General features: G+C 52.8%; 1 protein-coding gene across 1 annotated transcript in view; it reads left to right on the top strand.

Annotated features, from left to right (window-relative positions):
* The window catches only part of SIRT6 (sirtuin 6), a 17,824-nt gene extending 5,105 nt beyond the window's left edge, over positions 1-12,719 (top strand). The window contains exons 2-8 of the mRNA XM_019513393.1: positions 1,078-1,218; positions 3,701-3,883; positions 8,860-8,919; positions 9,789-9,884; positions 10,109-10,189; positions 11,147-11,270; positions 12,274-12,719. Of these exons, the coding sequence (XP_019368938.1) occupies positions 1,078-1,218; positions 3,701-3,883; positions 8,860-8,919; positions 9,789-9,884; positions 10,109-10,189; positions 11,147-11,270; positions 12,274-12,609 (1,021 nt within the window). The 3' untranslated portion in view covers positions 12,610-12,719. The remainder of the gene's footprint in view (positions 1-1,077; positions 1,219-3,700; positions 3,884-8,859; positions 8,920-9,788; positions 9,885-10,108; positions 10,190-11,146; positions 11,271-12,273) is intronic.
* The last annotated feature ends 268 nt before the right edge of the window (positions 12,720-12,987 follow it).

Below are 12,987 nucleotides of genomic sequence, written 5' to 3'. Positions count from 1 at the left end.
TGGGGTCTGGCCCCGCCCCCTTGGGTCTGGCCCCGCCCCCCATCACCCCTCCTGGGGTCTGGCCCCTTTTCTGCCTTGGCTCCCTCCGTCCCCTGCACAGGGGACAGGGCACCTCGGCTCCCCGTGCCCCCACTCTGGCAGGCGCAGGGGGGACAGCATGGTGTTCGGGTGTGTCCCCCGCATGATCTGGGGCAAGCCCCGCTAGCCCAGCCTGCCGCAGGGGTGCTGGTGTGTGCCCCTGGCCTGGGCGCTCCTTGCCCCAGGAATCGGGGGCAGCGTGGGGCAGCAGGTCACAGGGGTGGGGGAGGCCTGGGCTCTGCTTCCTGCCTGGGTGGGCGCCAGTGCTCACCTGCAGCTGGGGTGTGTCCCCCACACATGTGACATGGCAGGCGTGGGTTGTCAGCCTGGCAGGCAGGGGGCCTCTGCACCCTGACGTCTGTCCCCTTCAGTGGAGCAGGGCCTGTCACCCCAGCGAACCGCTGGTGTCCGTCCAGCCCCACGGAGACTAGGGTTGCCTTTGACGTGTTGCTCAGCAGCATCGCCCACGGGCAGTGAGCATTGGGGCCTTTGGTCTGGAGGCTTTGCCTGTCTCTTGTGGCATCCTTCCTGCAGGCTGGCGGCATTTATTAGTTGCCTGAGAGGGGCAGGGCTGGGCCTCAGGGGCCCTGAGTTCTTTTTCTGGTTCTGCTGTGGCCAAGCCATGTCCCTTAGTAAAGCCTCAGTTTTCCCACCTGTAAAATGGAGGCAAGGAGGGAGGGTATCTATTGTTACCTGATTTGAAGAGAGCAGCAGTGAGAGGGCAAAGTATTTCTCAGCCAGTTAATCACTTGCTGAAACCCAGAGCAGCTCCTTGCCTCTCTGAAGTAGATTGGAAAGGAAGATCTGGATGTCCTGAGTGGGAAGAAGTATCCTCTCTAAGACAATGCTCTTTCCACCCTGTTAAGTGCTGATGCACTTTACCTATCAGGAGCATGTGATCTTGTTCTCCATGCTAGGTTTATTCCACGGCTGAAGAGAAACGATGTATTGACTCTTCCTGCACTTGGGGCCATGTGGGAAACTTACTTTTGTCTCCATTTCTTTCCTTCAGATCTTTGATCCTCCGGAGGAGCTGGAGAGGAAAGTGCATGAGCTAGCCGACCTGATAAGGTGTTCTTCCAACGTGGTGTTTCACACGGGGGCTGGGATCAGCACAGCCGCAGGGATCCCCGACTTCAGGTGAAGGAAGAGAGATCCTGTGTTGTTGAAGCAGAGTGGGATTATGGGTAACGTGGCGTGCTGAGCTTTAGCTTTTTTCTCCTGGTTGCTATGCGGCTATAAAAATTGATTTATATTTCTGTTCTTTGGTTTCACCACCTATAAAATCTCCGTAGTACACAGGCAAGAATTCATGTGGGTGATATCTTGTATTGGAGAAACTGCATGGTTGGCGTAGGCTTTGGGGTCACAGTATTCTTGCTTGGGTCTCTGGGAGAGAAGCAGGCAGAGGCATTTTGCAAAAGTTTAGAAAATGCCTTAAGATTTGCAGAGGAAGGGGGCTGTGAAGAGTGGGGGTGTGATGGAAGGTGCCTGGAGCGATAACACTGATGGTGTTTGCTAATGAAAAGTGATTTAATCCTGGCAGCATTGCAAGCCCTGGCTTAGTGACTCAGTGGGTTAAGTGCTGTAGGGAAGATGTCCTGTTTCCTCATTAACTTATAACTGTTGTTTTACTGATTTTTTTTTTTCTTTTCAAAACGCTTCTCTGTGGCTGTGGGACGTTGGGATGTGAAAAGTTTGCTTTCCTTCTATGAGCTCTTAGCTGTAGTTTGGTCTCAGGTTTGCTACATCGTGGCCCAAACGGGCTGTGATTGTGCATTGAAATCCATGGGACATTTCTCTGGTGCCGGCTCTGCGGTAGTAAAACCGTATCCCAGCTGTCACCACCCAATACAGTTGTTTGGTGTGTGCTGGGTAGCGGGGGAGCCCAGAGAGACTCTGTGAAGCTAGGCAGTTACATTTGAGGCTGTCTCCTAATACTGAGTAGCTTCTCTATCTCTAGGCTGGTCTGTTCTTTTAAACAGCAGGTGACACCATGCCTTTGGAGACCAGCTTGGGGAGCCTGTGAGCAGGGGTTGGGTCTGTGGTGCCCACTGGGGTGATTTCTTGGGGAATTAAGCCTGGTATTTTGCCATAGTTGAGTTTCCCATTGTGGCTGCTCCCTGCTGGTTCCCTTCACTGCTGAGCTGTGGCTACAGCCAGACCCATGCATCTCATCCCTCCAGAGAGGGGATTGTGTGTATAAACTGATGCTGTGCAGTTTCCTCTAGATACACCCACTCCCTGGTGATGCGGTGGTACCCAGACCTCCCTGCCAGGTGGTTCCCCTGGGCCACAGGGCTCTGCTCTAATAGCAATGATCCATGCTCAGATATGAAGGACACTGAAGTTGCCCAAGGGTGTATCACAACCCAGGCAAGAGCAGGTGTTGCCTTGGTGTGAAAGCACCCAGGAGAGGGGATGTCTTAATGGGGTGTAATTCAAAGCGATGGGATGAAAATGAAGAAAAAACAGTGTGGGCAGGACATAAGGAAGGTCTTGGTCACAGAGGCTCAGTGTATGGGCTGGTGTCTCAGGGAAAGAAGTGGACGCGCTGTTGCTGTGTTCTGCAAAGCATGGGAAAAACTTCCTTGTGACGTTATCCAGCCTGCGGTGGGATCAACTGGGTCCCACCAGTCTTATCCCGTATCAAAGCTGCCACGTGGTGCGCTGCTCCCTAGGCAGGGGCCTGTGCTGCTGTCCAGGCTGAACCCAGAGATTGCTTAAGCCAGGTCCTAGGAGGTAAACTTTACAGTGGCTTCCTCTAGCTTGCTGCACTGCTCCTGGCAGGCTGCCTCCCAAACCACAAGCAAGGCAGCTATGGCTTTGCAGTGCTGTGGGGGGCTAATTAACTCAGGGGCACACTAATCAGCCCAGTCACCACAGTGGTAATTAGCCTGCCTGTGGTTTCTCAGGCAGTCTGCAGGGGTCAGTGGTCTGGGCTTGAGGATGGGTGGGGGCAGTGCATGTTACCTGGCGGTACCTGTGAGGGGGTCGCTTACATGCCAAGGGCAGAACTAGGTCAGAAGAGTCAGGCAGGAGGGACACAGGCTTCTGCAGACACCCCTGGCTTTGTTGCTCCTGTTACTCTCGTCTGTCTCCATGACAGGCAGGATGCACTGACTTCACAGGACCAAGTGAGCCCTGTGCAGACCCTGCCTCAGGTTACCCTGCCCATAGACTCCCCTCCTGCCTCATTATCAGCACCCAGCTCTTGCTGCTGATGTGTCCTTGCCCCACTCCTGCTCATTAAACCTAATGACCTCCCTGCCCCATGGCCTGCAGGAGGTCTTGACTGGCAGTTCAGGGCCAGTTGGACCGGGTGGAAGCTGCCTGCCTGCTGGTGCCTTGAGCTTTGGCTTTGATTCAGGTCCTTGCTCTTGCCCTGCTCTTTCTCATCCTGTTCAGCATTAAATTGTAGCCTGCAGTTGCATTAAAAGAAGCGCCAAGATCGCTGCTGAAGCCCCACCTCTGTCCTCAATACATCAAGACTAGACAGACCCTGGCAGCAGGTCCTGTTACTTAGCAGCGCTACCCCTTAACATGGACTGGCCTTGCATCCACAGACTGCTGCCAAGCCCCTGCTCTTTCCATGACCTCTCTCCCTTCTTCTCTGCCGCAGGGGGCCCAATGGCGTCTGGACCATGGAGGAAAAGGGGTTGTCCCCCAAGTTTGACACCACCTTTGAGAATGCCAAGCCCTCCAAGACCCACATGGCGCTGCTGGAGCTGCAGAGAGCCGGCATCCTGAAGTTCCTGGTCAGCCAGAATGTGGACGGTCTGCACGTCCGCTCTGGATTCCCACGGTACAGCATCACCCCCTCCATGCCTGGCAGGGCCTGTGACAAGCCCTTTGGCCCCTCATATTGGTGTATTTCTGCAGGCCTGTGCATGGAGGTGCATGTGCAAACCTAGCAGAGCAGGTATCAATGCTTCCCAGCAGTCTTGAGCAGCAAACAAATGCCTGGGGTATGAATTCCTGCAGTGTTAGGGGCAGCGGGGCCTGACCCTGTCTGTGCTGAGCCTCTATCTGTCCCTCTGCCGCAGCAGGTACATGTGGCAGGGATGCAACTGGGATGCATTTCAGGGGCTAGAAGTAAACTGAATGGACTTTAAAGAGGTGGAGAAGGGGGTGGGAAAAGCTTGGGGAGGGAGGATACAACACAGGCCATGTAACACTCTGTCTTGGTAATTCCATGGGGCAGATGAGACTGCCTTCTCCAGTGCTGCTGCTCTTAAATGAAGCCCTTTAAAAGTGCCAGTGACCTGCATAGGATGCCCATGGATTTGCTCGAGCCCCTTAAAGGGCAGCGCTAAGTTCTGTAGGACAACCGGTATCGATAGCTATTGGAAACCTCATGCATTGTGGGATCTGGGAGGATGAGGCTTTGGGCAGGCTGTGTTCGTCTTTCCACTCCTCCTGCAGGCCAGTGGGGAGGATGGTCCTGGTCAGCTGGTCCTGCCCCTTGGGTCTCCGTGGGGTCAGCCTCCCGAGTGAAACTGGGTACATTTCCATTGTCTCAAGCATCTCTCAGCTTAGGCAGCTTGGGTGCTGTGTGTGGCACTGCCCGGGACAGAGTGCGTGGGGGGCACACGTGGCCTCAGAGGGGCTGAACATTTGCTGGCTGAAGGCTGCAACTTACTGAGATGCTCGAGATGCACTCACTTACTCTTGGCACCGAGACCCTGTCTGCATGAGGCCTGTTCCTGGCACACACAGCCCTGAGGTGGAGCATGACGCACGGGATTATGCCATCACCAGGGACTGCTCAGGTGTTTGAGAAGAGAATGATAAGGAGACCCTCTCCAGCCTGCATATGCTGCTGTTTAGACAGCAGCTGGCTTCCCAGGACCAGCCTTCCATACAACTTGGGTGTGAATAATGGTCTTTGCTGACTGCTAGCAAAGATGTTGCATGTAGCCTGCTGGGGACACCAGTCTTACCCTTTCCTCACCTTGTTCAGGCACAGCTGCTCATTCAACCCCCCTGGGGGGAGGTTAGTTAACTTGGGTTTCCTGAAGGAAAATAGCTAAACACAGTGCCAGCCCTCCCTGTTCAGTGACAAAGCTTTGCCTGGCATCCAAATTGGCTCTGAATTAAGCTCCTGCTTCTATGTACATCTGCAAACCCCTCTTAGAAGGGGCAAGAGATGGAGATCACCCTGCGTTTAAGGTTCATGTTTAAATTACCAGAACTGTGGATCACTTGATGTGGTTACTTCTCTGCTGTGTCCTGGTTCTAACAAGGGAACAGGGTACGGAGCTGCGCCCCCCAGTCCGTAGCTAGCCCCTGGAGGAGCTGAGTCCCCGCACATGTAAAGGTGGAGTCTGAAATGTGTTTTATAGTGTGACAAGAGATGTAAAACTGTCTCCAGAGGATCCAGCCTTTCCGTTAGCTCCACCTGGGAGTAGAGGCTTTTTTTTTTCCAGGGGGAGCATCAGTGTATTACAAAAATACCTGAGAGCAGAACAGTTGCAGCCCTCAAGACAGAGGGGTTATTTGCTTTGCAAGCCTGCGTGTTTGGAATAAATTATGCTCTCCTCTGCCAGCTTGATCGAAGCAGGAGAATGACAGGAAAGGGGCTGGGAGAAGGGGCTGAAGAAAGGCCATAGAAATGGTTGACATGGTGTTGTCCAAGCAGCCAGCCTTGCTAGGCTGTCTGGGCTTTCTGGAACCTTATGGGGAAGCCAAATGCTGTATTTAAGACTTATCCACCCAAGAAAATGCTCCTAAACAGCATCTCTGCAGACACTGTTAATCCACACTGAGTGCCTGTGTGCAGTTCAGTTTGGTTTGCTTTGGAGCTGATTTAAGCAAAGCCCCCAAAGGAGCTAGTTATCCGATGAAGGGCTGCAGGTGATATGTGGTGCTCACTCTCCCTGGATGACAGGAAAGGGAATGTGCTGATTTGTGAGCCCCTGTCGGCTTGGCTCGCTAGCATCCAAAATCTGGACGTGGCTTTGGAGGGTGTGTTCCTACATGAGGTCAGCCAGCATGACTTATTTCTCAGTCTCTAGTGATGAGCTCCATCAGTGGTGGCTTCTTGTTCTCACTGCAGCCAAAGTGAGAGCTCCTGATATCTACTGCAAGTGAGTGACTAATATTTGTTAAAGACCAAATATCAGGGGGAGCGCAAAAGTATGTGGCGTTCAAGGATGCTTTAGATGATGAGTGAGTTAATAGACCAGAGCTGGGAAGAGGTCTCACTTTTCTCACAAGCTGTATTTACGCTCTCCGGAGTTGTTAAGCAGAAACATTTGCCCTCGGTTTGGAGCACAGATAATCTGGTTCTTTTTCCTCGAGTGTCATTGAGTGAAATTTTGCATGTTGGAGTAGCCAAGCAGGATGTTGAGTGCAACCCTGTGAATGTGCGGCCTCGGTATTATCACCACTTAGCCCAGGAAATGATTTAAATCCCAGTGGTCAGCTTCCAATAGCCCCAAGTTCATTTCATTCGAGAGCAATCACTGTTCATCACTAACACCCCCAAAAATGGCAAAGATCAAACAGCAACGATGCCCCGAAAACACTTGACAAGCCAATAGTTGCTCTTGCCAAGAAAGCTGCAACCTTCCTTCATTTCAGTATCACCACATTGCAAAACCCAAGTGGGTTTGAAGAAGCTATTGAAGCAATTTGTCCAGGATAATTTTGTGTCAGGCAGGCAGAGGCAGCAGACGTGGCCATTACAAACTGTGAGCAAAGACGCTAGAAAAATGGCAGGAAGAGCTAAAAGGATGAACATCATTACCGCAAGGTGGCTGGTTCCCGCATTAGAAATGACTTGTGGGTCACTCTCAGTATTCAAGTGTTCCTGCTAGCTTGTATCTTAGCAGCACCCCAATCACTAGAAGCATATTGCTTCTAACTCACTGTAGATGCCATTTGAGCATACAGGAAAACGCAACAGAGGTCTGTGCCACTTGTTCAGATGGTGAAAATGAAAGGGAAAAAGGCCAGACGCTCTTGGGCACAGTCACCCTGGCATGCAGCTGTGGAGGGTGTTCTCTGAACCTCGCAAAGGCCCCCCCATTCAGCAGCACTTAAGGCCAGCTGAGATCCATGTGACTTAACCACACGCTGACATGCTTTGACCCAAGGCCTTGAAGTGTGCGTGTTGTTGAAATTCAGTTATTCTTCAGCAGTCCCAATCACTCTGCTGGCTGGTTTGAAGAAGTTTGGCGAATGTCTTTGTCATTGATGGTGGCACATACAGGAAGAGCATGCCTTTACATTCCCTTCGTTCCACCGTAAGCATGGGTGAAATTTGTGCAGAGTACACAGGAAGCTTTGATCTAAACAAATCACCTGCGCTTTCCACAACAAAGGGCTCTGCAGAGAGGCGCCGGCAATCTCACAGCGGCAAGGAAGGTGGTTTCTGAGGTGCTCACAGATCAGATAGATGCTACAGCTGTTGGTGAAGGTCTGTCTTGATTCAATTAACAACAAAGAGCTGGAACCACAGGAGGACAGAATCCAATACATGTCTGCAGATGCTATAGGCCAATTTCATTACTGACCCTAAATAAAAATCAAAAGTTTGGGGTCAGAACGGGTGGAGAGAAATGATCACAGAATGCAGTGGAATTTGAAATTCCGGTTTTTTTTAGCAGGTACAACCAGAGAGCCGGTTGTGTCCCCCTTCTCTGTGCTGGACTGTTGTGTCACAGGTTAGCCTCTAAGTCAGCAGTTCTCAATCAGGGTGCTGCAGCACCCTGGGTTGCCTTGAGATCCCTTCAGGGGTACAACAGAGTGCTATGCAATATTAGCATTGTTAGGTTTGCAAACATGTTTTGCATGATAAACCAAGAGATTTCAAATAGAGACCCATAATTGTGGATTTTCTGAGTTCTTCGCAACAGAAAAACTGCTCTCTTATTTTTCGGTAGGCACAAAGTGAAAACTAGGAGCTGATATATTCCAAGGGGGGCCTCAAATCTATCCAGCGGGGCTTTGAGTCTACAAATGTTGAGAACCACTGTTCAAAGGGATGGGGATAAAGCTGTGGTTGACAGGGCAGCTGAATTCTGGCAGTTGCCTCTATAAAGTCGTGCTCTCAGTATTGATCCGTTGTCTTTCTGAGTTGCGGTGGGCAAGGAGCTGACAAGGTGAGAGAGTTGAGAATTGTCTTCTGTGTGCACAAGGGCCTGTACCAAAGACTGAGAGTGTGTTGAGAGCCAGACTAATGCCAGGGGAAGGATACTGGCCTGCAAGGGGGTGATCTGGATTCTAGTCTCACCTGGGGCAAGGCACATCCCCTCTCCCTGCCCTGGCTCCCCTCTCAGTCTCTCTCTTGTCTGTTCAGGGGGTAAGAGCTCTCGCTGGGTGCATACGTAGGGCACAAGGGGTCCGGGGCTTTAGGCCGTCTCCTATTTGCACCCCAGTAGCATCTGGAAGGGGAAACTCCTTGTGTCCTATCCCAGAGTTGCAAACTTTTCATGTGAAAAATGACTGGGGTGAAGATGGTTCTACAGTGCCCAGCACAGCGGGATCCCAGAGGCAGGAGGGGTTGCAGCAAACTCCACACAAGAAAATATAGCAGCTCACCTGTGGGGTGGCCTCATTGCAAAGAGCCATGCGTGAGATGCTCTCACCCCTGCCAGCACAGCCCTATCCCCCACAGCCCAGCAGCCTTCACGGCAGCTAGGAACCGTTCCAGCCTCAGCGACAGGCTGCTCGGGCATCTCGTGTCCATGACAACTGCATGCAAGAGCCTGCCATGTCACCAAGGGGGGCCACGGCCTCCCGGGCACATGTTAATCTGTCATGTCTCCTCCGCAGGGACAAGCTGGCCGAGCTGCACGGGAACATGTTTGTGGAGGAATGTGTGAAATGCGGCAAGTATGTCAGCCCCGCTGCTCCAATGCTCACTTTCCCCGTAGTAGGCTGGCAACATGGGCGAGTCTGACGGCTGTGCTAATAGGCACCTCGGCTCCAGAGCACATCTCTGGGGCAGGAGGGTTTCGCAGGGGATCGGATTGTGTCGTCGCAGTCCTAGAGCAGCAGTAGGCATACGCTTCCCATCGGCACGTGGGCGTCCGGCAGCCAAGCCTGCAAGACCGTATCTTGGGCTGTTGGCTTATGAGTAGATATGTCCTGTACAATCCTAAACGAACACTTCCCCCTTGGTGCTGCGTGGGAGATCAGTTGTGCGCGCCCTGCTGGAGGATCCCCACGGCTCCTGGGCCTGTTAATCAGGTTGTGGCCATCACAATTAGGCTGAAATACCCCCGGTGCTGCCCTGTTGCAGGGCCTTGGGCTTGTGTGCTCAGGGCTTAGTAAAAGGGTCGCGTTCATTGAGTTTTGGGCTTCCAGAGCCTTAGCTGAAATTTTCAAGTTGTTGCTCAGACTGGGTGGGGGGAGTGGCCACAGGGAGACCCCAGGTTTAAAGACAAAGACCTAAGTCCACAAAGGTATCAAGCTGCCTCATAACTTGGAATCTGGCCCTGCTCTCCAGTACGACTCTGTTTGCATCGTGCCGGGAGTGCGTTTAGCCAAAGAGGTGGATCTTTGCCTTCTCCCAGCTGCAAAATGGCAGGATCTCCCATTGGTTTCTGCCCTTTGTAGCTTCCTCTGGCTCCCCCATTTCCATGGGCTGAGAGCCGATGGGTGCATTCATCCACCTGTCCCCTCTCTGCCATCAGCAGGCAGGCGTGAGGACTTGTGTCGCCTTGGAGCCTGACTTGCGTCCTCTCTCGTTGCATGTGAAGGCAGTACGTGCGGGACACCGTGGTGGGGAGCATGGGCCTCAAGTCGACAGGCAGGCTGTGCAACGTCACTAAAGCGCGTGGTCTCCGTGCCTGTAGGTATGTGCTGCATCGCGGGAATGCGATATTCCCTCCCCACCCCCTGCAGGGTCTCCTTGGAGGAGGACATCTTTGGCTGGTGCCCCCTGGCTGCAGCCTGAGCATTTCTGTGAATCCCCTTGGTACATGACTGACTTTTGTGCCCTTGAGATTCCCCATGTCACGGTGAGTCTGAGGTGGTGCTCAGTACTGAGGTGCACTGTCCTGTGCTGTTCTCTTTCCAGGGGCAAGCTCATAGACACTATTCTGGACTGGGAAGATTCGCTACCTGACCGGGACCTCAGCCTGGCCGATGAAGCCTGCAGGTAGTGGTGCTCAGAGCGGAGGGCAGGCCCCTGTACTCTCCCCCGGCCCCTCTGCCACATTCAACATCTCCGACAGTGCTCCTAGGTCCCAGCATGAAAGGAGCTGTTCAGATACTTGGACTCTGACCTGCCAGTCCCCTGCGACATCACCTTTGCTCTAGGATTTTACCCAGTCAGCCGGGCTGCAGCTGAGCAGCATGAGGATGTGCTGGAAGCTTGTGACACTGCATTGCAAAGGGTCTGAGGGAAATTAAATGCACTTGGGAGTTCCCTCTATGGAGATTCCCTTTCCCTCTTGCCAGGGAGGTGGTAGCTAATCCTTAACCAGCAAACTCTGCCAGTCATGGGGGAAACATTTTTGGCTAGGTAAGATGCCTCTGACTGCACCTTTTCTTACCCGGGCAGGAGGGATTGTTTTCTAGGTCACATTCCCTGATGTTAATACAACCTCTTGGAAGTACTTTATAGGTTAATGAGCTAGGCCAAATATATAGGTCCCCTTCTCCAAGTTTACAGGAGATAAGGATGGGTAAAATAAGGTAAGATAAGGATGAGAGGATATGAGAGGGCATTTTCCTACCTGTGGGCAGCTGTTCACAGAGCTGTCTCCAAAGGCTAGTTCTTTACTGTATGGTGGTAGCACCAGGAGCCACAATCTCACACTGGGATGTTGTCGGGCTCCGTGCTGTACAGACTCAGAAGAAAAAAATCAGCCCTTGTCCCACAGAACAAGTCGATTCTGATCGGAGCTTGCTGAGGGCGTTTGAACACTGGTTTTCGTGTGTTGTCTTGGGTTACGGTTTCATCACTTGTGGCCAATTAATTGGGGCTGTGAGGTTGACTCCTACACCGAGGGAGATGGGTCTGTCATAGGTCTTGGAGATGGGGACTTCTCACAGACGCTGGCTCTGCTCTGCATTAAAGGCTCTACTGGCTGTCTTGACGTTCTTCCCTCAGGAAAGCGGACCTGTCGATCACTCTGGGAACCTCTCTTCAGATCAAACCCAGTGGCAATCTCCCCCTGATCACGAAAAAGAGAGGTGGGAAGCTGGTGATTGTCAATCTCCAAGCAACTAAACACGTGAGTGAGAAGACTTTTGGTTGGCACCTTGCGTGCAGGGTCTGTCAGATGTAGGTTGACAGCAGCAGCAGCCATCATTCTAGTGTCCGCTTGATTTAATCCTGCAAAAGTGGGTCAGGCCATCTGCTGCTGGCACCAGCTAGAAGAGGTGGGCCCACATCAGCGAGGGCCCTGGCTGTGTTCCCATTGCCAGAGACCACAGATCTGGGCCTAAAAATAAATATCTAGAGCAGAGAAGTAAGTCCCTGTGTATCTTCTGGTGAATCAAATCGCAGCTGATACAGAGGATTCCTGGGCAGAAAATCCTCGCTGGGAGCAGTGCAGGACATCGAGGGGTTTGTTTGTGCTCAGCTCTGTGTCGTGGGCACGGAGCACTGACACTCTCCTATGTGCCCAAGGTTTGTTGAAGTGAGGGGTGGGAACGATCCCCCAGGACAGGATTCCTGCCTTGTTGTAGTCTGGATGGACATGTCACGTGGTCCCTGCCCTTCACACTGCTCCCATTCACTGTGGTACCAGGCAGGGAGGCTCCAGGGCCAGGCTAGGCTGTAGACAGGCCAGTAAATCTGACCCAGTACATCATTATTCTTCTGAGCACTGGACAGCGGTAGCAAGAGCCAGGTTCAGTTTAAGGGTTTGATACAAATTCTCTATCTTGGCTCAAGCCCCCACCCCAAAACCTGCAAGCTTGCAAGCTACCAAGGTAGCTTCCCCACTGTAGCAGGGTTTATTAAGGGGGGAATAATGGTCCAAACAAACCATCTCAGGGGGAACTTAAACAGGTAGTAGCCTGCCCCAGCTGACTGTCAATGGCTCATTGAAGCCACTACATCCAGAGTCCTCTCCTAGTCCCAGACAAGGTGCATTTGGTAGGTCACGGGGCCAGGGTTGTTTCTACCCTAAGCTTTCCCCTCACTGCCATGGGGGGTGCCATGTTGTGCATAAGGGGAAGGGGAGAGCGCAGTTTAGCTCCTGACATCTGTGCTCTGCCTCTTGGCCCCAGGACAGACAAGCCGACCTGCGCATCCATGGTTATGTGGATGAAGTCATGATGAAGCTGATGAAGCACCTGGGTCTGGAGATCCCTGAGTGGAGAGGGCCAGTGGTGGTGGAGAGGGCAGAGCTGGTGAAGCCCGAAGAGCCCCTCAAGCCTGACCCTGATGCTCTTTGTCCAGCCAAGGCTGAATCCCCTTCCCACCACAACGGCATCATGGAGGGGGCCAGCGGGACCTGCCCTGGCCTGGGGCTCGTGCCCAAGTCTCGCTGTGACAGTGTGAAACAGGAATGTCCCAGCCCTGTAGCAGCCAAGAGAAGAAAAGCAGAATCACTGCTCACCTGACACAGACTCTCCTGACTTGTCCCAGCCTGTGCCACTTTTCCTACCAGCTTTTTTTTATACACTTAAAAATATTGTCCCTTTTTATAAGTATTAAACCACCTTGAAATGTGCGTGTGGGCAGCTGCTTCTCCTGCCTCCAGGGGGAACCACTGTCCCATGGGTTTATGCAGCAGGGTGAGCTACTGCTGTATCATCCTGCCCAGCTGACTCCCGGGGCCCCCCCAGTCCATCGAAGGGCTGTGGTAGGCCCAGTGTCAGCTGGCGGACTGAGTCAGGAAGGAGGGGAGCTGGACTCCCTGCTGTGGGAGGAGCAGCAGGAGACCAAGTTCCCAGGAAAACCAAGGGGGTCAGGGCAGTGGGATCCAGTCCAGTGATGGG

Source organism: Gavialis gangeticus, unplaced genomic scaffold (genome assembly GCF_001723915.1).
Source record: "Gavialis gangeticus isolate Ggan-Ray unplaced genomic scaffold, GavGan_comp1, whole genome shotgun sequence".
NCBI lineage: Eukaryota > Metazoa > Chordata > Crocodylia > Gavialidae > Gavialis > Gavialis gangeticus.
The sequence above is the reverse complement of the archived record's forward strand: the minus strand, read 5'-3'. Positions and strand labels throughout refer to the sequence as shown.